Source organism: Schistocerca gregaria, chromosome 2 (genome assembly GCF_023897955.1).
Source record: "Schistocerca gregaria isolate iqSchGreg1 chromosome 2, iqSchGreg1.2, whole genome shotgun sequence".
In the NCBI taxonomy this organism is placed as follows: domain Eukaryota; kingdom Metazoa; phylum Arthropoda; class Insecta; order Orthoptera; family Acrididae; genus Schistocerca; species Schistocerca gregaria.
In genome coordinates this window covers 233803359-233827522 of record NC_064921.1, presented here as the reverse complement: position 1 = coordinate 233827522, position 24164 = coordinate 233803359, and the positions used below count along the sequence as shown (strand labels likewise).

Below are 24164 nucleotides of genomic sequence, written 5' to 3'. Positions count from 1 at the left end.
CGCAAATTGCTGCAGATTTCAATTCTGCGTCATCAAGAAGTGTCAGTGTGCGAACCATTCAACGAAACGTCATCGGTATGGTCTTTCGGAACCGAATGCCATCTCGTGTATCCTTGGTGAGTGCATGACACAAAGCTTTACGCCTCGCCTGGGCTCGTCATACCGACATTGGACTGTGGATGACTGGGCCGGCCTTTGTGGCCGAGCGGTTCTAGGCGCTTCCGTCTGGAACCTCGCGACCGCTACGGTCGCAGGTTCGAATGCTGCCTCGGGCATGGATGTGTGTGATGTTTTTAGGTTAGTTAGGTGTAAGTAGTTCTAAGTTCTAGGGGTCTGAGGACCTCAGATGTAAAGTCCCATAGTGCTAAGAGCCATTTGAACCATTTGTTGATGACTGGAAACACGTTGCGCTGTCGGACGAGTGTCGTTTCAGATTGTATCGAGCAGACGGATGTGTACGTGTGTGGAGACTACCTCATGAATCCATGGAGCCTGAATGTCAACAGGGGACTATTCAAGCGGGTGGAGGCTCAGTAATGGTGTGCAGCGAGTGCAGTTAGAGTGACATGGGACACGTGAAACGTCTAGATACGGCTCTGAGAGGTGACACGTATTTATGCATGCCGTCTGATCACCTGCCATCCATTCACGTCCATTGTGCATTCCGACCGAATTGAGCAATTCCAGCAGGACAATGCGACACTCCACACATCCAGAATTGTTACAGAGTCGTCCCAGGAACACTGCTCTGAGTTTAAACACTTCCGATGGCCACGAAACTCCCCATCTATGAACTTATTGAGCTTATCTGGGATGTCTTGCAACGTACTGTTCAGAAGAGATCTCCATCTCTCGTGCTGTTATGGACATACAAGGGTGAGTCAAATGAAAACATTTAATTTGTAATAACAAATCGAAATTACGCGCCGTTATCCGGTAAGTTGGTAAGCGTGCTACAAACAGCGTGCAGAATGGCCTGTAGGTGGCAGCGTAGTGCGGATGCACACATACCGTCGCAGTATCACTATAAAGATGGCCACCCCACTTGCGACTTGCACCAGGGAAGAACAGCATTCTGTTATTCGGTTTTTGCGTAGTGAAGGTGTGAAACCTATTGAAATTCATCGACGAATGAAGGTTCAGTGCGGTGATGCACGTTTGTCACAGCAGCAAGTCTACGAATGGAGTAGGAAGTTCGCAAATGGTGTGACTTCAGTGGAAGATGCTCCTCGTCCAAGTCAGGCTCGACGAGTTGTGACTCCGCAGAACACTGCAGCCATAGTGAAGGAAAACCGCCGAGTGACTACGAATGACACTGCAGCATGTTTACAGATCAGTCACGGGTCAGCACGCCACATTACTCATAATGTGCTCCAGTTTCACAAAGTGTCTGCAAGATGGGTGCCACGGCAGCTGACTACTGAAATGCGAGAACGACGTGTTGATGCTTGTGAAGAGCTTCTTCGGCCTTTGAACGAGAAGGTGATGGCTTTCTTGCAAGAATCGTTAGAGGGGACGAAACCAGCGTTCACTTCGACCAACCGGAAACGAAGAGAGCGAGCAAGGAATAGCGTCATTCCTCATCACAAAAACCAAAGAAGTTTCGAACAGAACCATCAGCAGGGAAGGTTATACTGACTCTCTTTTGGGACGAAAAAGGCGTCATTTTGGAACATTGAACGCCTAGAGGGACGACTGTTACCAGTGTATCATACACAGATCTCCCAAAAAATCATCTGCGACCTGCAAATCAAATCAAAGAGACGTGGATTGTTGTCAGCAGGTGTCCTTTTGCAACATGAAAATGCAAGGCCCCACACTGCCCGTACAATAGTTGCAACGATCACAGACCTGCATTTTTAGTGTCTTCCTCATCCACCGTACTCACCAGACCTTGCCCCAAGTGATTTCCATATGTTTGGACCAATGAAAGACGCAATGGGAGGAAATAAGTTCCGTTCTGGTGAAGAGGTACGCCACGCGGTGCATGAGTGGTTGCGCGGACTACCAAAAGAATTTTTTTCTTAAGGAATTTATGCACTTTGTAAGCGCTGGAGGACTTGAATTGAGCGTGGGAGGAGATTATGTTGAAAAGTGATACAGCTTTGTACCACTTCTGCACAATAAATAATATTTAAAAAAATATTTGCACTTTTCATTTGACTCATCCTCGTATGTACTGGCCATAAGGATTCATGGTGTCAATTCCCTCCAGCACTACAGACGTTAGTCCAGTCCATGCCACGTAGTGTTGCGGCGCTTCTGCGTGCTGACGGAGGCCCTACACGATGTCAGGCACGTGTACCAGTTTCTTTCGCTCTTCAGTGTAGGTGAAAACGGTACGGTCAACGAGAGTAAGGAAAACTTCGTAGTCTGCCTCTAACCTGTCTTCAGTAGTATGATTCAACTTCAATCATAGACGCTGCGACAGCACGTGACTCCTTGACGCAGCCGTTACCCGGAATTCTCCGCCTGCATGGTAAACAGCGTGCGTGGCTCGTCAGCCACGTTGGCCAGCGCGCTGCCGGGTGAATCACCTCTGGCTGGGGACAATTGCCGGTGATTGAAGCAGTTAGAGCCAGGAAGCGGCGCGCACCTCGCCTTCCTGTGGCGCCGGCGAGGGACTCCGTGTCGCCTTCTCGGGCGCTCGTCTCCCCTTCCTCATTCTGTTACAAACGAAATTGGCGAACTTTTTGTAATTCTCAATAATTTTAGAAAAAGTAATGTGGAGGCAGCTTCTCAACCATCTGACCACAAATAACATATTATCAAGAACACAGTTTGGATTTCTGAAGGGTTCTGTATCGAGAAGGCTATTTACACCAACAGTGAAAATGTACTTAATTCATTAAATAACAAATTACAAGCAGCAGGTATTTTCTGTGATTTGTCAAAGGCATTTGATTGTGTGAACCACAACATCCTTTTAAAGAAATTAGAATTCTATGGTGTCAAGGGCAGTGCTGCAAAATGGTTCAAGTCATACCTCGATAACAGGAAACAAAGGGTGTCAGTGCAAGGGACTAGTGAATTAAGTCATCAGTCATCATCAGAATGGGAAGAAATTTCATGTGGTGTCCCACAAGGATCCATCTTAGGGCCATTGCTTTTTCTTGTGTACATTAATGATCTCTCATCAGATACACTGCCAGAAGCAGAGTTCGTTTTGTTTGCAGATGACACAAGTATTGAAATAAATAGTATGTCGACTGTAGTTCTAGAAAGATCTGCTAATGATATTTTCATGGATATTAATAAATGGTTCAAAGCCAACTCACTGACATTAAACTTCGAAAAGACTCACTATATGCAATTCAGAACCTGTAAGAGGTTTCCACCTAGCACATGCATAAAGCATGAAAAAGAGCAGATAGAGGAGGTTGACAGTCTTAAATTCCTGGGATTAAAACTTGATAATAAATTCAGTTGGGAGGAGCACACCACAGAACTGCAGAAACACCTTAACAAATCTGTATTTGCAATTCGAGTGTTAGCTAACATAGGCGACATAAAAATGAAAAAGCTTGCATACTTTGCCTACTTTCATTCCATAATGTCATATGGTATAATATTTTGGGGTAACTCTTCTAGTCAAACAAAAGTTTTCAGAGTCGAAAAGAGTGTAATACTTATTATTTGTGGAGTAAATTCACGGGCGTCCTGTAGAAACCTCTTCAAATAACTGGGTATATTAACTACTGCCTCTCAGTATATTTACTCCTTAATGAAATTTTTCCTTAAATAATATATCTCTTTATTCCAACAAACAGCTCAGTTCATACATGCAATATCAGGAACAAAAATGATCTGCACAAGGACTTAAAAGCACTTACTTTAGTTCAAAAACGGGTCCACTACTCAGGAACACTCATCTTCAATAATTTGCCAGCAGACATAAAAAATTTAGTTACAAATAAAGATCAGTTTAAAAGGAGCCTGAAAGACTTACTGGTGGCCAACTCCTACTCCATTGACGAATTTTTAATAGAAAGAAATGATGTATATATTCATACTATTAGTATTATTATTTCAGACAAAAATAAAAAAATAAAAATAATGACATTTTCCAAATCCACGACGATCTCATCAGCACGGATCTATGGAACGAAAACTAATCTAATCTGATATCTAACCTACTGTTTTCCTTACTGCGGTGTCGTACAATAGTGTTACTACACTTTCTGTTCAAAAGTACTCGAACATCGAGTGTAATGCAATTAAGCACTAGATGTCATGAGTTTACAAACAGGCGGATAATAGTGTGTTGTCAGCAGAGAAGCATTAACAGAAGAATGTGCCAATCAGGAGGCCTCACAAGGAGACCACATGGTAATCAGATTCTTGTAATCTTTTGTATTAATACACGCTTTTGACATCGTCAGCGTGGGGGCGATCTATGGTGTTTTGAACGTTGAATAAATTTTCAGCTGCGAAGATCACTAAAATCATTTCCTCGTTTCGGAAAATCTCTGCTGTCATTTTGGGACCTACATTTACGTAATTAGACAATACTCTCCTTCAGCACAGTAAGTGGTGCTATACTATGTACTGTATGCCCATTTTGAAAGCTATTGTGATCTATACTGAAAGTCAGTATTAAAATAATAGCTATGTGCACAAATGTTATTGCGCCGATTACTAGTTCTCACATTCATCACCACTTTACAGCTCCAAAGTTGTAAAGTGGTGATGAATATGAACACTTGTAATCGGCGCAATAACATGTGTATGTGTACTTATCTCTTATTTTAAAATTGACATTTCGACTTCCAGTACAGCCCATGATATCATCACGGACATATAGGTAGAGTAAACAAAAGTAGTTCAAATGGTTCAATTGGCTCTGAGCACTATGGGACTTTACTTCTGAAGTCATCAGACCCCTAGAACTTAGAACTACTTAAACCTAACTAACCTAAGGACATCACACACATCCATGCCCGAGGCAGGATTCGAACCTGCGACCGTAGCGGTCGCGCGGATCCAGACTGCAGCGCCTAGAACCGCTCGGCCACTCAGGCCGGCAAACAAAAGTGGCCCCGAGAACATAGTTTGAGGGTACAAAGAAACATAGCAGAGGAAAGGAAACACAGTACTAATATGACTATAGCACATTTGAAACTGACCACCATTCATCTATTCATCTCCTGGCACTTTTGGGCCCTGGTCAGCAAGTTGCTGAAGGCGCATCGAAGCTGGACTGCTGGAATTGCAACAGTCTCATCCGAAATGTTCTACAGCAGTTCTTGAAGACTACGAGGGTTGTTGCGATTCATTTTGGACTTCCGCGCTCCTCACACAAAGGAATCGCACACTGACAGATCAGGCGACCTGAGTGACCAGCCAGTACCGTCACCAGACTGACCTCTGCTGACGACTCTATCAGGCGTGACGATTGTGTAAATGTGCTCTAAGGGTCCGCAGCTCGTGGTCATGCGGTAGCGTTCTCGCTTCCCGCGCCCGGTTTCGACTCCCGGCGGGGTCGGGGATTTTCTCTGCCTAGTGACGACTGGGTGTTGTGTGATGTCCTTAGGTTAGTTAGGTTTAAGTAGTTCTAAGTTCTAGGGGACTGATGACCATAGATGTTAAGTTCCATAGTGCTCAGAGCCATTTGAACCATTTTGTGCTCTTGGGTTCGGCCGACTGTATGGGCAGTTGCTCCATCCTGTAGGAAGTAGCTGTGGTCTTTTCCGCCCCCGTCAATGCTACCACAAATGGTATCCACTCATGTGGACCAATTTTATTTTGCTCCATCCTGTACATTGTACAGCCCCGCTTACTGTGCTGAGGGAGAAAATTGTGTAATGATATAAACATAGATCCGAATAAGGCAACAGGGAACTGTCGAAACCGGTAATCTATATGAATAAATGGCGGTTAAAAATTTATTCAATGTTTTTATATTAAAGATACATTAATCTCAGAACTCAGATATAAATCCCACAAAGCAACTCTCAAAAACTCTGCAAAAAGTAGCCTTCGAATTTTTTCCGGCGTCTTTAACACGTAAAATAAGGTCGACTTTTCGACAGGCAGTGTGGCTCGGCGGTAGTATGCTTGCCTGTCCAATGGACAGTCTGGTTTCGATTTCAGGTAGATGCAAATTTTTAAACAAAAGTTCATGTTCTACTATCATTTCCGTGAAGAATAAAATATGTACACACGAAAAAACGTAATTTGTAATGATTTTTATTAAATTAAAATCTAAACCATCTTTATTAACTATTTTTTTAAAAGATAACTAACTGAGAATTTGCAAAAAACGGATTTTTGTGTGTGATATGTAATTATAAACAATATGATGTGCATTTTTCATAAATAAATAAAAATGAAAATTAGATACGCGTTAATTAGGATATATTTGTTGAATTTTACATTTATATGACGTAGGTATTCGAATTTAATGGAAAAAATGAAAAAAAGAATAACCAAAACGAGACTCGATCCAGCGATTACCAGTGTCTAGCGCTACTGATGTTTTCCCATCTTTACGTATTTTACGCTTCAGGAATCGAACACAGAGAGCCCACTTGTCAGTTAAGCGTTCCACCGCACGGCCACGCTGCATCTCGAAAAATAAACTACTTTATGTTACAAAAGACGCTCGAAAAATTTCAAAGTCGATTTTCTCGGAAATTTTGAGAGTTGCGTGGCCTTGTGAGAATTATATCTGAGTTCTGAACCTCATGTAAAAAATTACAAAAATCCGATTGTCATATTGTGACCAACTCAGTGACCCCGGACGTGGGCTAGTCTTCTGAGTAACAAGTCCATCAGAGACATTTCAGTCCTTCTATAGCTGCCTAAGTCGACTGTTGGCGGTATAATTGTGAAGCGGAAACGCGAAGGAAGGCTAAACCAAAATCAGGCAAGCATCATGTACTGACAAACAAGAATCGTCGAGTATTGTGCAGTGTAAAAAATCGTATGACAGCAGCAAAAGGCATCACTGGCGAGTTCCATAGTGCCACCAGCGGTCTAGCTAGCACAACGACTGTCCGTAGGGAGTCAAAACGAATGGTAAAGGTTTTTTTTTTTTTTTAAATTACCACTACCAGTCACAAACTTTCTCAACTATTGTATTTCTTATTTATTTAGCGACATGTTTCGAGGGGGGGAAGGTGGACCGCTGTGGCATGTTGTGAACCACTGAGGGCTATGGCGGGACAAAGCCTCTCCGTCGTTTCTAGGTCCCGGTTCAATACACAATGTCCTGGTCCTATGTAAAATCAGTAAGCGGGTCTAAGGCTTCCATTCAGTCCCTTATTGACCAGTCGGGTGTGGTAGTTGTAGATAGCAAAACGAAAGCCGAAGTTTTAAATTACACGTTCAAGGAATCGTCCACAAGAGAATCATTCAAAAAAACCGTCATTTGACCATCGGATGGAATACATAGTAATAAGAATTTATGTCGTAGAGAAACAACTGAAAGATTTGAAAGCATATAAATCAGCAGGTCCGGATGGAATCCCAGTTTGGTTTTACAAAGAGTACTCTACAGTATTGGCCTCTTATCTAGCCTGCATTTATCGTGAATCTCTCGCCACGCACAAAGTCTCAATTGAATTTAGTATGTTTTCCTCGGCGGTGAGTGTTCATCAGGCGTAACTTGCAAAGCGATATGAAATGGAACGAGCATATGAGAACCGTGGTAGGGAAGGCAAATCGTCCATTTCTGTTTATTGGGGGAATTTTGCGGTAGAGTGGTTCATCTGTAAAGGAACCTGCATGTAGGAGGCTCGTGTGACCTACTCTTGAGTACTGCTCGATTGTTTGAGATCCGTACCAGGTCCGACTGAATCGAAACAATTCAGAGGCGGGCTGCTAGATTTGTTACCAGTAGTTTAGAACAACACATAAGCGCTCAGAGATGCTTCGGGAACTCAGATGGGAATCCCTGCTGGGAAGGCAACGTTCTTTTCGAGCAACACTATTGAGATAATTTAGACAACAAGGGTTTGAAGCTGCCTGCCAGACGATTCTACTGCTGCCAACGTACATCGTCAGTAAGGATCACGGAGATAAGACACGAGAAATTAGGGCTCATTCGGAGGCATGTAGATAGTTGTTTACCGATCGCTCTATTTGCGAGTGGGACAGGAAAGGAAACAACTAGTACTACAGGGTACCCTCCGCCACGCACCTTAGAACTGGTTTGCGGAGTATCTGTGTAGATGTAGATGCAGATGTACATTATATTTCCAGACTGGGCACTGAACTTGATAAATGAAAGCGAAAAGCGTCTGTTGAAAACTGCTTTTAAAATGAAGCAAGCTTAAGACAAAAACCAATAATAATAATAGTAATCGGAATACGTCTCGCAATGCACAACCCATCGCGAGGACAGCGGAGTTCTGAAGATGCTCGCGTTGGTCGAGTGTAAAATGTAAAATAAAGAAAAAGTTACATGTGACTTGTGGCGGCTATACATTTTTAATTTCTAAGGTCGCTGTTCCCATGTAGGCAAATGCCAACGCTCGCTGTATTTACGCCAAGCCAGGTCTGGGGAGATGTCCACAGGTATTTTCGACTGAAGTTAAAGCTGATCATGAAGATTAAGTTTAACCTAAGCTGCTTACACTTGATGTCATCCCAAAATATGCACAAATACATATTCGGAGTGCATCTCGTATAGCACAACGTAACGCGAGTTTTGAAGATGCTCGCGTTGGTGTAAAATTAAGAAAAAGTTACATGCGATTTGTGCCGGCTCTACAGTTTTAACTAGTAACAAATGATTATATAACAGCTACTGCAGGAGATGGCCTTGCAAACAAACGTATTAAGGTTGTGTAGTATTGTTTCGTTTCGCTATACCCGTGTGAATACAAACACAACTCCACTGTACGCCATGTTACGGCACACCTGCGCTCTAGTGGCGCGCTCTGCGACTACACCACGACGTGTATTGCCAATCAAAACTTGGAGAGATGCACTGTCCAATGATATGTGCCATGTTTTTGTATGTCTTGTAGTTTCACGCAGTCGTCAGGAACTAATGAATAATTCTATATACATCAATTCTACAACTTCCATTCTACGTCCGATCAGTGATAAAATTCAGTAATGGATGAGAACTCAGCCCGGGAAATCCCTTACCACCGCACTGTTTGTCAACGGGTCTAAAGGAGGTTCCTTTCTTCCTGGAGTATTACCACCGTAAGGTACGCAGGAGAAATTCTGCGAAGTGTGAAGAGAGATACTGACGGAACGTCGTAGCGCAGTCGCCCACGTACTTTTATTCCACTGGCAGTTGCAAGCCTGACGTGTGCTTGCCCTGATTCGCCTAGCGCACCACTTGACCTCCATAATCTCTGGAGCTTCTCCTTCGTGCGACAGCGCCTTCACGCTGACCAAGTGCTGCAAATTACTTTCACAACTATCCGTCTAAATTTAGTACTGGTATATGTGGCGCCGAAGTTTTTTTCATCTTACACAACTTTTGACTTGTTACAGTTATTTATAATCTCTTTTCATCTGGACGAATAGTAACCAGGGACTTATGAAACGAAGACCAACATTTTGCCAACATCATTAACGGCCAAAATACAGGCATCAACTCCGTTCTTTTCAGACTGAACTAGGTACGAGTTTCATTCTAAAACTGACCCCTGCTATTGTTGGCTTTGAGTGTGCGAGACAGATTATGTGGGTGAAGTGTTAATTCTTTAATCTTCCGGCTAATGTCCTGTTGGTTGCATTATCCTATGACGGAGAAAGCAAGGGAGTGTTCCAAAATGGGATCTTAACTAATTGAGCCAACTTAAGTCCATCGAGGTGTGTTCAAGGTGTGTGGAGACAGTAAAGCAGGCGCGAGTAACGTGAGGCGCTGGGTACAGCGTGTTAGTTGTGGTAAAAAGAATATCCACAATTAGCCAAAACCCCAGTCAATACTGCTCAGCTACCATCCCTCATAATGAACAGCTTCTCGATAAAGTAGCCCGCGACGATCGGCGGATTACGAACAAGAAATCCTGTGAACGGCCGAATGTCGGCTGTAACACCGTATACCATATGTTACGCAACGTCGGTTATCGTAAAATGTGTATCAGATAGGTTCCACGGATCCTTACACAAGACCACACAAAACCACTGAATGGAAATTTGTCGGGGCCTTCTGTATAAATATCAGACTGAAGGTGACAATTTTCTGAACACCTTCATCGCTAAGGTGAGACTGTAGGGTGTCTCCACTACGAGTCGGAATCCAAACTACTGTTCATGGAGTGGCATCATGCTATTTCTCAAAAACAGAAGAAATTCAAGACACAACCATCTGCAGGTAAAGTTACGTGTGCAGCTTTATGGGATATGCAGGGTGTGGTTCTTTCGACGTATTGGAGCATAAAGCCGCCGTCAGTTCGGAAACCTACAGTACGATGCTGACTCAGCTAAAAGTCAGAATTTCCAGTCATCCAAAAAAAGAAGAAGCACTTGCGCTCTAACACGATGACGCCAAGCCCCGAAACAGTTTTTCAGCCGTGGAACTCGCTTCCAAATTCGATTACACTGTCCCACCACATTCATCGTACTTAATTTCCCACCATCAGACTCCAATCTGTCTGGGCCTATGAAAGATGGACTACGTGGCCAACATTTTCCATACTAGGATTCTGCATCTGTAAAACAGTAGCTGATTCAGGTTTTCACGAAGGCGGTGCGCAGGCTTTTGTTCGTATTTGGAAAAGTGCACAATGATTTATGGTGGCTATGTGAAATAATTACAGTATGTAGCTAAAATCTTGCTCTATTTAACTGTGTTATTTTACTTTCTGTGTCTGTTGTGGTTTCCATAAAAATAAATTGGATGCTTTAGTTTGTACTTTTTTACATCAGATTAGTAGATCTGTATGAGATAATTTCAGAGATATATCTCTTTTGTGGTCTCCTGTGCTTTGAATTTGCAGAGCACGCTGTGTGGGAGTTGACTCTACTTGCTAGCTATCTCCGTAGTTAACCATAAACTTATCAATTATTGCCCGTATTCAGTTCTGACGCAATTTGGACTTACCCTGGCGAACACATCGCTGTTTGGATGACGCACTAAACTATTGGTTCCTGGTCGTCGTAATGAACGTAGAACTGTTTTTCCTTCTTGTCGTCCATCTAAGATACAGCGCTCTGTGGCTATAAGGGACAAGGTAGATTAGTTTTTAACGTTCCGTCGACACCCAGATCATTTTGAGACGAAGCCAAGCTCGAGTTGGTTAAAGGAAGGAAATCGGCCGTGCCCTTCCAAAGAGACCAATTTTAGGGAAATAACGGAAAACCTAAATCAGGATGGCCGAATGCGGATTTGAACCGTCGGCCTCCGGAATGGCTGTCCTGGGTGCTGACCACTGTGCCACCTCGTCTTTCCTGGGATGAAGTAAAAAACCTTGTGGAGATGGTTAACTACTTGATGTATGGGTTGTGATGCAATCATCTAAAAATAAGATACTGAAAAATGGTTCAAATGGCTCTGAGCACTCTGGGACTTAACTTCTGAGGTCATCAGTCCCCTAGAACTTACAACTAGTTAAACCTAACTAACCTAGGGGCATCACACACATCCATGCCTGAGGCAGGATTCGAACCAGCGACCGTAGTGGTCACGCGGTTCGAAACTGAAGCGCTTAGAACCGCTCGGCCATACCGGCCGGCCTAAGATACTGAGTTCTTGACGGAAGTCATTTACCTACATTGACTGTTTTATTTTTAAATAATCACGTTATTTCATGTTTTACCGATTACGTAATTTCACCCCATTGGACATTTTCAACCTATCTAATGCTAAACATAATACAAAAAGTCACAGGAGCCTTAAGAAGAACAAGAAATAAAATAAAAAATATACTAATATAATCATTCACATACGTCTGTTACTTGTGAAACTAACTCGTTAATTATTTTTTGCATTAAACACTGACCTACAGAATTTTCCCTGACAAAGACAACTAAAACTTAACCTACTCATTTATTATCCACAACATACAAGCCCAACGAAATGTGACTGTTATACATTGACAACATGACTTCCAATAATTAACACAAAAGAGTGGCCCTGAATTGCAAGAAATCCCAACAATAATACAAATCCAAAAAAATATGAAATTAAAGAAACATGAAACTACCTCCTACTCTGTTAATTGCCTAAACTCATTTAAATCACGAATTCTGAGAGTGGAAACTCCTTTCATTTTTTATAAGTCACTTACCTCACACAAAATCTTAATAATACAAACTGCAGCAATTACAGCAAGTAGCAACAACACCCAGCTAAATAAAAAGATTCTAGCTACTATTGACTCCAAGTACTAGTAGGCATATGATTAGTGAAAGAAAGATTTTGTTGAAGAGCAAACAATGTATTTAAAAAATTTAACCTTATTCATGTGACATCCTGTTCCAAAAATTATATAGTTGTCAATAATTCCACTACCCAAACATCATCAATAACATCCATCATCATACATTTCCTTGCATGTTTTCTTATAAACACATTATTTCATCTCACTTTACATTGCGTGTCCTACCAACACAGAGTCTGCACTAAGAAAATCACATCCAAACACTTCCGTATCCACTCGCTAATTGCTAGTCCGTCCAACCACAGAATCTCTCGCCGAGGGCGCAGAGCTCTGTCAGCGATATTAACACAGTCTGTAGCGCTGCTAACATACAAACAGGCTACTTGCACTTCTACCACAGCAAAAAAAAAAAAAAAGTACACTTGTAGCATTACATACTCCAAACATCTGTGTAGAGGAAGAAACAAGCCACGGTGTTCTTAACAATGGTTTCTCATAAGCGTGGTAGCTACAGATTTTCGCTGGCTCTATTCGCTTCGTCTTTGCTCGCGTAACAACTAATATGCGAAATAAAATATGTTGCTACGAAAAGAGTCCCGAAATACTTTTTAGGGATACTGTGCTGTTACTTTCTTTGGATCATTAATTTTCAACAAAACAAATTATATTACGTTCTTATTGTTCTGGATCTGGCTTTCTATTAAAGGAACTACGCACAGCAAGATTTCTTTTATGTTATAAAGTAAATTATCTTTTTGCACTGTTAATAATATATCATCCGCAGCCCGCGTCAACCCGTAAGACACATCATAACATCTGCTGCTCTGCTCTGCAATTCCGAAAGCTGAAAGAAATAATTTCAGTTTACTATTACCTGTACGCTTCTTTGCGGTATGATTGGTTTCATTTAATGCAGGTTGAATGTGCCACGGCAGCGGCTCGTTCGTTCGTACTGCAGCTCTGCACCACGAATAATATTTAAGTAACTAAAAATGTCTTTACAATGAGTACGTAATGGCGTTCTTCTCTCAATCTTGACAAAAGAATCCTACGCAAGCGTACAATATAACGTCAGAGGCTCTTCCTACTTACCTAACTCCAAGAAGACGACAGAGAAATTAATGTTCGGTCATTACTATTTATACTTGTCATATGTTCTCAGCATTGTTTGATATTTAATAAGTATCGTCTGTGGCGGTTTCAGTACTCGCCTAACAGATATTATCTTAAAAAAAAAACAGTACATAATTCTATACAAGAATTAAACATGATGCATAATGCTTTCACTTTATTACATGAAGTTCATACAATCGTTGTCCACGCAGCGCCGTGAATGCATGAAATATGTATAGAAGTAGTGGATTAGTAACAGGACTTGGATATAAAAGTTCAAAAAAATGGTTCAAATGGCTCTGAGCACTATGGGACTTAACTTATGAGGTCATCAGTCCCTTAGAACTTAGAACTACGTGAACCTAACTAACCTAAGGACATCACACACATCCATGCCCGAGGCAGGATTCGAACTTGCGACCGTAGCGGTCGTGCGGTTCCAGACTGTAGCGCATAGAACCGCTAGGCCACCACGGCCGGCCCATAAAAGTTCAAACAAGTGAGTAGCGCGTGCTGTTGATTTTATTATTAACCGCTGCTTACACAGTTTGTTCAATATGAGCAATGGAGACGTCGACAAGATGTTGTGGCCAGATTTCCACCTGATGGCCAAAACTGGTACTAGTATTTTTCGATCATAAATCGGTTCCACATTAACCTACTATCATATCTACCAAGTTTCGCTGGTATACGATAATTACAGCCTACACTTGACCTCCGTAGGCAGTTGCTTGTTAATTGTAACCACCCAGTACATCATTATTTAGCGTGATTCACATAAAAAACGCGAAAATATAAATTGCATCTATTACTGTTAAATAAATTATTATCTCTCTTCTTACACAAGCATTTCACGTCTTACCATTAGAAGCAGTGGTTGGGAAGGGAGGGAGACAGGGTTGTAGCGTCTGTCAGAGACACCAAAGGACCTGGAAGAGCAGCTGAACGGAATGGACAGTGTCTTGAAAGGAGGGTATAAGATGAACATCGACAAAAGCAAAACGAGGATGATGGAATGTAGTCGAATTAAATCGGGTGATGCTGAGGGAATTGGATTAGGAAATGAGACACTTAAAGTAGTAAAGGAGTTTTGCTATTTGGGGAGCAAAATAACTGATGATGGTCGAAGTAGAGAGGATATAAAATGTAGACTGGCAATGGCAAGGAAAGCGTTTCTGAAGAAGAGAAATTTGTTAACATCGATTTAAGTGTCAGGAAGTCGTTTCTGAAAGTATTTGTATGGAGTGTAGCCATGTATGGAAGTGAAACATGGACGATAAATAGTTTAGACAAGAAGAGAATAGAAGCTTTCGAAATGTGGTGCTACAGAAGAATACTGAAGATAAGATGGGTAGATCACATAACTAATGAGGATGTATTGAATAGAATTGGGGAGCAGTTTGTGGCACAACTTGACAAGAAGAAGGGACCGGTTGGTAGGACATGTTCTGAGGCATCAGGGGATCACAAATTTAGCATTGGAGGACAGTGTGGAGTGTAAAAATCGTAGAGGGAGACCAAGAGATGACTGCACTAAGCAGATTTAGAAGGATGTAGGTTGCAGTAGGTACTGGGAGATGAAGAAGCTTGCACAGGATAGAGTAGCATGGAGAGCTGCATCAAATCAGTCTCAGGACTGAAGACCACAACAACAACAACCATTAACTGGATGAAAATACAATTACGTAATGTTAAACTGTTCCGGAAACGTGGAGGTGAACATCTTAACTGAGTCGCCCTCTGTCAAAATGGTAATGAGCTAACGTGAGACCGGCGGGACGGCGAGTTACTCCCCCTCCTTGTGATGGCCAGCTGTATTCGTTGCCGCTTGCGATTCGCCAGCCGTCGCCAGCAGTTGCTTTCTCGGCGGACCGCATCGGACAGCCGCTTGCTCACTTACGTCACGTACAGAGCCGAGCGCCCACCTGACTTCCCGGGGTCGTCGGCCGGCGCAGTTGGCTCCAAAGTGAAGGACGCGCAGAGGCAGAAGTGCAGCAGTCACGACTTTGCACCACGGCACCCTTCCCCATTCTCGGCGACGGGCTAATGGCGTCCTCGCTTGTTAGTCCTTTGAGGAGGTGTTAACATAATTCCGGGCACGGAAAAAAGCACTGACATTAAAATTATGGTACACCATCAGTTCATTTACACGTACATCTACATTTCTATTCCCCAGTAGCACGTTATGTGATGGAGTGTGCACGTTGATATTCTACGCCTCAATTCGAATACTGGTGTGATGAAGCTCTCCACTCTAGACTATTCTATTGAAGCCTCTTTCTCTCTCCATAATTACTGAACCTACATTCATACGCTGCCGTTTACTACAGTCAAGTGTTGGTCTCCCTCACAATTTTTACTACTCTCCCCCGGATCTCCATGCTTCCTTCCGCAGCCAAATTCACGTTTGCTGTCTCTGGATCTATCGACTTCCAGTCCCAATCCAGCACACAATTTTAGTAAACCAGGAAGCTTTTTTTATTTATTTTTTCTTACGGGACTTAACTGCTAAGGTAATTAGTCCCTAAGCTTACACACTACTTAACCTAAATTATCCTAAGGACAAACACACACATCCATGCCCGAGGGAGGACTCGAACGTCCGCCGGGACCAGCCGCACATTCCATGACTGCAGCGCTTGAGACCGCTCGGCTAATCCCGCGCGGCCAGGAAGTTTTAAAACAGCGTATACTCTGCTGCGATAAAAAGATTCATTCTAAAAACAACTCCTAGACTGTACGTAATAATTTTTCCGCTATACTCGTATTTTTAGGAATGGTAGTTCAGCAAAATACGGAAAAACTTCTGTGAAGTCTGGATACTAGGAGAGACATACTGGCGGACGTGAGCCTGTGAAAAGGGTTCGTGGAAGTTGACTGGATAGATAAGTTCCCAAGAACGTTGTCTACAAAAGAGGAGGTTCACAGTTCGAGCCTGGTCCGGCACACAGTTTAAATCTGGCAGAAATTTCAAAATATACGACACTCCACTGCAAATCGGTGATTCATTCCCCGATATATTAGTATATGATGTTTGGTGCAAGTACATGTGCATCTACAACTACACTCTGCAAACCACCATGAAGTACACGACAAAATGTTCATCTCATGGTTCCGGCTATTAGCGTTCCTTCCCGTTCTTTTCATGTATGGAGCACGGGAAAAATGATCATTTGAATGCCTCTGTCAGTGTTCTAATTATTCTGATCTTGTCCTCACGATCCCTATGTGAGCGATAAGTAGGAGGTCGTAATACATTCCTAGACTCAGAATTTAAAGCCAGTTCTTAAAACTTCGTTAGTAGGCTTTCTCGGGATATTTTATGTCTTTCTTCAAGAGTCTGCAAGTTCAGTTTATTCAACACCTCTGTGACACTCTCCCACGACTTAACCAAATCTGTGACCATTCGTGCTGCCCTTCTCTGTACACTTCCGACATCCCCTGTTAGTCCTACTTGCCACAGATTGAACAGTATTCTAGAATGCGTCGCACGAGTGATTTATAAGCAATCTCCTTTGTAGACTGATTGCACTACCCCAGTATTCTACCAATAAACCGAACTCTACCACCAGCTCTATCCACGACTAACCCTACATATCATTTCATTTCATACCCCTTAGAAGTGTTACGTCCAGGTATTTGTATGAGATGGCCGGTTCTAACTGATGTGCGTTTACGAGAAATTTAGGGAAAATAAAACGGCTGATATTCTGCACCGCAGTTTTGAGACGATGGGTTGGATCCGATTGTCCGATTGCCTTCTTTCCTCGTATTTAAGTTTGCCACAACTATAGCCGTAGGATACTACGTTTTGTTTCGTTATATGAATCACACAGTTTTATATCTCTGAACATTTAAAGCAAATTGCCTCTCTTTACACCACTTTGATATCTTAAGACCTGGCTGAATATTTATGCAGCTTCATTCATACAGTACTTCAGTACAGGTAACTGCATCATCTGCTAAAAGTCTGAGGTTACTATTAATATTGTCCGTAAGGTCATATACAATATGAACAGTAATGGTCTCAACACACCTCCTTGCGGCACACGCGATGTTACTTCTACATCTGACGATGATTCTCCATCCAAGAGTAGTACCTCCCTCTGTCCTTCATTTCGTTGCATGTGTGACAAATAAAGACTTAATGTCCGATTATTTTTGGCATTAATCAGTATGCGTCTCTGTCACTCATATTAGGTAAACTGTAACATTACAAAAAATGTCGGGAAAATAAACTGGCTGATATCTTGCACCGCAAGTTTGAGACGAAGGACGGGATCAGATTCTCCGATTGCCTTCTTTCCTCGAATTTATGTTTGCCACAGAAATAATTTTTTGCTGGTGGAGGGACCAAAATTCTAATGACTGTCTTGTTTCTTATTTCTAGGTCCAATGTGCCACATGGCGCCAGGTAAGATTTTTCCTAGCATGCATCTACATAATTTTTTCTGTCTGTTTTACTAACCACAAATTGTTTCAAAACCCTTAACGGCAAGAAGACGGAAAGAAAATGCATGCTGAATGCAAATAAGCTGGGATATTGCCACTGGATAATGCGAATATAAAATTCTGGGACATTTGCTTAAGACTAGCATGGTGTTGGTGCAATAATATTTCGCCAGGGAAAGGTGCTGCTTGAAGTTATTCTCTAAACCAATCATCACAAGACTTCGAACCAATCTATGCTAAAACTGTAAGATAGCACGAGCAGCGTGTGCACGCCGGAATCAGCTAGCTACAGTGACGAATGGCATTTCGTGCCGTGTCCCTGAACTCAAATGTTCTATTTCTTTTTAAATTACTTAAGCGGTACAAACATATTTTTATCGTGAGATTCATGAAATGAAATTATAAAAGGTGGTTATGAAGTTTTAAATATGACCTCGAAAAAAATTAAGTTACGTAATTAATTTATATCTGGTCCATGGTTTACAGGCCTCCTATACATTGAAATCCCTGCGCTAAAGCACTCTGCTAATGCAGCCAAAACAAAATGACACAGTCCACTGATAAAACTATATGGGATCCTCTAACGGAGTGCTACGGTACGGTGGCGCGCGGATTTCAGAATGTACTAGGAATTCAAATATATTATCAGCAAACAAAAAGTAAATCATGTAATTTTAATTTTTCGGGGTGATAATTAAAACTGTATAATCAGTTGCCTATCGTAGCCCACAGCTGATATCTTTAATTTCGCAGTAGTTTCAACAACGAGAAGACAGTGTGAATGCGTATAAGAGCGCACTTGAAACACAGTTTCTTTCTCTGAATGTTGCAAAGAACTTTGTGTTGTTTCACGTAGCCATCTGTCAACAGAATCATACAGTTCTTGTTCAGGAAAGAACAGAACACTTCGAACGACTAGAGGTAGGAGTTTCATATTCACAGGACGTGTGCATTACTACGTTCTGCAGAAATGGTTAACGTTTCAATCATCTCGCTTCAGCATGAGTCTTGTTGCCTAGTAGGCACAGAGTCCACCACGGGTGCTGATAACTTGTTCCATGCGTGATGGCATCGACGAGTATAACGCGCGAATGGCATACTGTGACATAGCCATCCATGCTGCATTCACGTGGTTCCAAAGCTCATCTCTGTAGACTGGCATTGGGTCACAGCGCTGTACCTCTCGTTTCTCCATATCCCAAACATTTTCAATTGGCGACAAATCTGGTGATCTGGCGAGCCAGGGCATAAAAGTGGTCAAATGGCTCTGAGCACTATGGGACTTAACAGATGAGATCATCAGTCCCCTAGAACTTAGAACTACTTAAACCTAAGTAAGCTAAGGGCATCACACACATCCATGCCCGAGGCAGGATTCGAACCTCCGACCGTATCGGTCGCGCGTTTCCAGACTGTAGCGCCTAGAACTGCTCGGCCACTCCGGCCGGCGAGCCGTAAGGATACGTCCATTTACTATATAACGTGAAAATGATAAGTCACAATGTTGCGATGAACGTTCAGATGGAAGTAAGCTTCAGAATCAAACTCTGCAGACTGATAGACAACTACCCAACCTACATAGGTAGGAATGGTCATCAAAATAAAATAAGAGAAATCAGAGCTCGAACAGAAAGCTTTGGGTGTTCGTTTTTCCCGCGCGCTGTTCGGGAGTGGAATGGCAGAGAGATAGTATGATTGTGGTTCGATGAACCCTCTGCCAAGCACTTAAATGTGAATTGCAGAGTAATCATGTAGATGTAGATGCAGAAGTCAAAAATTAATCGAGCCAATCGCACAACTGTGAAGACACTCCATATGACTGTATACTGATTATCAAACGATAACTTCGTACAGCGTCGAATGCCTTTCAGAAATCTAAGGGGACGGGATGTACCTCTCCACCTGCTTCTGCTGTTTGCCAAGTAACGTATATGAATAAAGCAAACTGTGTTTGAGGACTTGGCGAACAGTATCAGGAACACTGGCGTTAATTACGCTGTCGCCCCGATATGGAAATCTCCCTTGCGGAACACTCACCGGCGACCGTTAAGGCCGCGACCTGGTGACGTCAGATTCTAGCAGTTCTTCAGAGCAGTCAGCCGCACACACAATACGTACTTCAGAGCCACGGTACACATCAAACGCGCCGGAGAGACAATACTCATACGATTATCCTCGTCTGGTAGTTCATCTGTCAAAATACACTGCTGGCCACTAAAATTGCAACTCCACAAAGGCAGCATTTAACAAAAGTGTAGCAGATATGAGGTGTTGTACATACTTCGGTAAGGAGATAGTATTTCAGAGTAACCGTACATAGCACGTGCAGTAACGCCATCTACATTTCGTACATCAGGGCACATTATGCAGTGGGTTTTCCATTTCTCAGTCAAAAGTCAAACTTTAATGCAACAGCAAAGCTATTGGTCCTGAGGAAACTAGTAAACCCTACCACATGGACCAACTCTATCGCCATTACTGTTAAATATACCTATCAGTCAGAACATTATGACCCCTTACCTTATAGCCGGTATGTCCACCTTTGGCAAGGATAACAGCTGCGACGACGCGTCGTGGCATGGAACCAGTGAGTTCTTGGTAGGTTGCTGGAGGGCATTGACACCACATCTGCGCATGCAAGTCACATAATTCCCGTAAGTTGCGGGGATGGGGCGATGAGCTCCGACGCCATGTTCAATCAAATCCTAGATTTGTTCAGTCGGGTCAGATCTGATGACTTGGGGGGGGGGGGGGGGGCATCAAATCAACTAGAACTCGCCGCTGTGTTCCCCGAACCACTCAATCACACTCCTGGCCTTGTAACATGGTCCATTTTCTTGTTGGAAATATCACTGCCTCCGACGAACATGATCGTCATCAAGGGAGTGTACGTGCTTTTGGCCGTCATGGTGCCCTTCACGAGCTCCACTGGACTCATGGATGCCCACTGGAATGCTCCCTAGGGCACAATGGAGCCGCTGCCGGCTTATCTCCTTCCCGCAGTACAAGTGTCAAGGAGCTTTTCCCCTGGGAGGCGACGGATTCGCGCCCTCCCGTTGGCATGATAGAGAAAGGATCGGGATTCATCAGACCATGCAAGGCTCTGCCACTGCGCCCACTTCAGTTGTAGTTGCCAATGTCAACTGTTTGTTCAGACACACCTGTACCCTGATGTTATTTCCGCCACAGTTCGCCGCATGACCTGTTTTACCAGTCTGTCCAGCTTACGACGTGCGACACCTGTAGCGAGGAGCGGCCGCCCAACCAGTCTGCGTCTGGGCGTGGTTTCACCTTGGTTTCGCCACGCGTTAAAGGTACTCACCACAGCACTCCTCGAACACCCGGTCAAGTCGTGCAGTATTCGAAATGCTTGTGCTGAGCCTCCGGGCCACCAGAATCTGCCCTCGGTCAACTCGGATAGATCGTGAGCCTTCCCCATTCTACACACGGACGTGCATCGTGAATGTGTCTCACTAGCAGTCATATCTCGCCAGGTTAGGCGGCTATCGCTTGGACGTGTCTATATAGATGGTAGGTCGGTGGACCTAATGTTCTGGCTAATCAGTGTATATTTACAGCAGACATGCACAAACTGATTCTCCACGAAGGCAAGATTTTCCATTGTTCTGACGCCCTGTGTTTATACGACTAGCTCAGCCTCGTCAGAGGGATGCATCAAGCTAAATAACATAAGGCTGAAGCTCAGTAGATTAGAAACCTCTCCAAATAAATCCGCTGCGCTTAGTTTTAATCGTTATAAACTTTCGGAATCATAACATTGAGGCTGGGACCATTAAGTATTCGTGTGAAAAGTCTACGAAAACATTTAAATCTTTACATTGACTACAAACTCAGTTGGTCCAGACACATAGAGAAAGTAGTGGACAGGTAAGGAAAAACAGCTGTTAAGGTGCTCCTTGCATTAACTGACACTAGCTGGGCCGCGACGATGAGACGAGCATCAGAAATTACGGCGCCCTCATGTACCTGCATCTCGACTATGTGAGTCTGTCCTTTGGGTCAACCTCTGATAACATATTAAAGAAGCTTGATAAATTACAACGTGTATTAAAGCTATTTTTCGACCACAAGAAATGCTCTGTTAGTTAATAGTAACGAGTTATCTCTTCACGTTAGGCCGCAAATTCTCAATGAAGTGTGCCCATTTCCGAAGGAACATTCCTGGATAACGTCCGAAAACTTTCTTCCACTTGCTACTCCAATTAGTGTTGGTTTTGAAACTTGGTGCGGATCTCTCTTTAACTTCGAACAGCCGTTGGTTGTGTTTGGCCACTGTATACAATGAAAACACCATTGCACTGAGAACAACAAACTTAGGTGAACAATAAGCTATATTTGTTGTTTGTGGATCACCTGCCCATAGAAAAGGTGTAGGACAATAAGGGAATCCTGAAATCTAAGTCAAGTGTGAATGTAACAAATTTTATTTTCAATTTATGATGAATACAGTTCACGGAAATTGATGGAGAGCAAAGTTCTCTAAAATATCAATTGAAATTACACAAAATGGCGCTAACATTGTGTGGAGGTACCAAATTGTATTGAAGACTGAAAGGAGAAAACGCAGCAAGATTTCCTCATCTGGTCAGCTCGCGAGTTCAATGTTTCCGACATAAAAAGACACCAAAAACTATGATGAGACACGCAACACGAGTTGTGTGGCACACCAAGTAAGTTGCGAGCTGCTCGGAATATGGATCACACTACAGCAATGGTGACTCCTACATTTCCCCAAAAACGGCCAGAATGCGCCAATCAGCAACACATAGCGTCCGGGAGGCGAAAAGTACAGAAAATTCGTTCTCCGCTCCCAACTCAGAAGTGTTCAAAAATGGTTCAAAGTGGCTCTAAGCACTATGGGACTCAACAGCTGTGGTCATCAGTACCCTAGAACTTAGAACTACTTAAACCTAACTAACCTAAGGACATCACACACATCCATACCCGAGGCAGGATTCGAACCTGCGACCGTAGCAGTCGCACGGTTCCGGACTGCGCGCCTAGAACCGCGAGACCACCGCGGCCGGCGAATGGTTCAAATGGCTCTGAACACTATGGGACTTAACATCTGAGGTCATCAGTCCCCTAGAACTTAGAACTACTTAAACCTAAGTAACGTAAGGACATCACACACATCCATGCCCGAAGCAGGATTCGAAGCTGCGACCGTAGGGGTCGCGCGGTTCCAGACTGAAGCGCCTAGAACCGCTCATCCACAACGACCGGCCTCAGAAGCGTCCAAGACAGCTCCACAAGGAGTGGGCGGCTCAGTGCTGTTGCTAATGTGACATCGAGAATGTCGCTTATCTCAAAACGGAGAACGGTGCAGACACTTCACACTATTGGCGTGCAAAATGTACATTAACAAACAAACGGTTAGCTCTGGGGTGGAGCATTGTCCCACGGACTGGTTAACTTGTGTGCACCAAGCATGGCGGTGGGGAAGACTCATTTAGTTGGATACACCAAAATTTTGGAGCCGAAGCAGCTGACTCTCTCACGCCGGTTGGGTGGCGCCACGGTATCCGGTTTTTTTGGTATTCCTACAGAAAAGGCAACAACGTTATTCTCTAGGGCTGCAGTCTCTGCCATGAGTGGGGACAGACTCTGGCTTTACCGTACAAAATCACGGGGCGGACCATTGCCCCAGTTTGCAAAAGTGCTCAACTCCCCAGGGATGTTCGATCCTCCTAATGAGATTCACTCACTGTCTCCTGCTGAGAAACAGGAACGGAGACCACACTGGGAGCGAATCTACCCATCGAGAGATTATTTTGAAGTTGACCCTCATATATGTGCATCTGTCTGCCCAGCTGATGTTAGTGTTTGAGCAGGAATTCTGCAACATCTTGTTTGATACAAAAGGCAGAAATAGAAATGAGTTCGCTGAGTTATTAGTAAAGCATCCGCAAGCTCGAATAATATATTAGCTTACATCCATATTAAAGACTATAAAATGTGCCCACTTATTAGTAAAGAAACAAGTCGCCATTCTGCCTGACATTAAATCAGCAATCACATTGATAAAAAAAAAAACGTGTGGAAGGGATGGTCAAACCATTCAATAATGTGCTTGATAGCGGCAAATAATTGTCAGCTGACTATAAAGGGAGATCAGTCCGCAGCTTGTGGTCTCGCGGTCGCGTTCTCGCTTCCCCAGCACGGGGTCCCGGATTCGATTCCCTGCGGGGTCAGGGAGTTTCACCTGCCTCGAGATGATTGGGTGTTTGTGTTGTCCTCATCATTTAATCATCATTCACGAAAGTGGCGAGATTGGGCTGAGCAATG

At 43.2% G+C, this 24164-nt stretch overlaps 1 protein-coding gene across 4 annotated transcripts in view; it reads left to right on the top strand.

The window, feature by feature from the left end:
• LOC126336762 (microsomal triacylglycerol transfer protein) overlaps positions 1 to 24164 on the top strand; it is a 189758-nt gene that overhangs the window by 47502 nt on the left and 118092 nt on the right. For 2 of the 4 annotated variants that reach the window (XM_050000768.1, XM_050000767.1), the window contains exon 2: positions 17794 to 17817. The exons of the other annotated variants lie outside the window; for them this stretch is intronic. In XM_050000768.1, coding sequence (XP_049856725.1) covers positions 17794 to 17817 — 24 coding nt within the window. The remainder of the gene's footprint in view (positions 1 to 17793; positions 17818 to 24164) is intronic. 4 annotated transcript variants of the gene reach the window in all.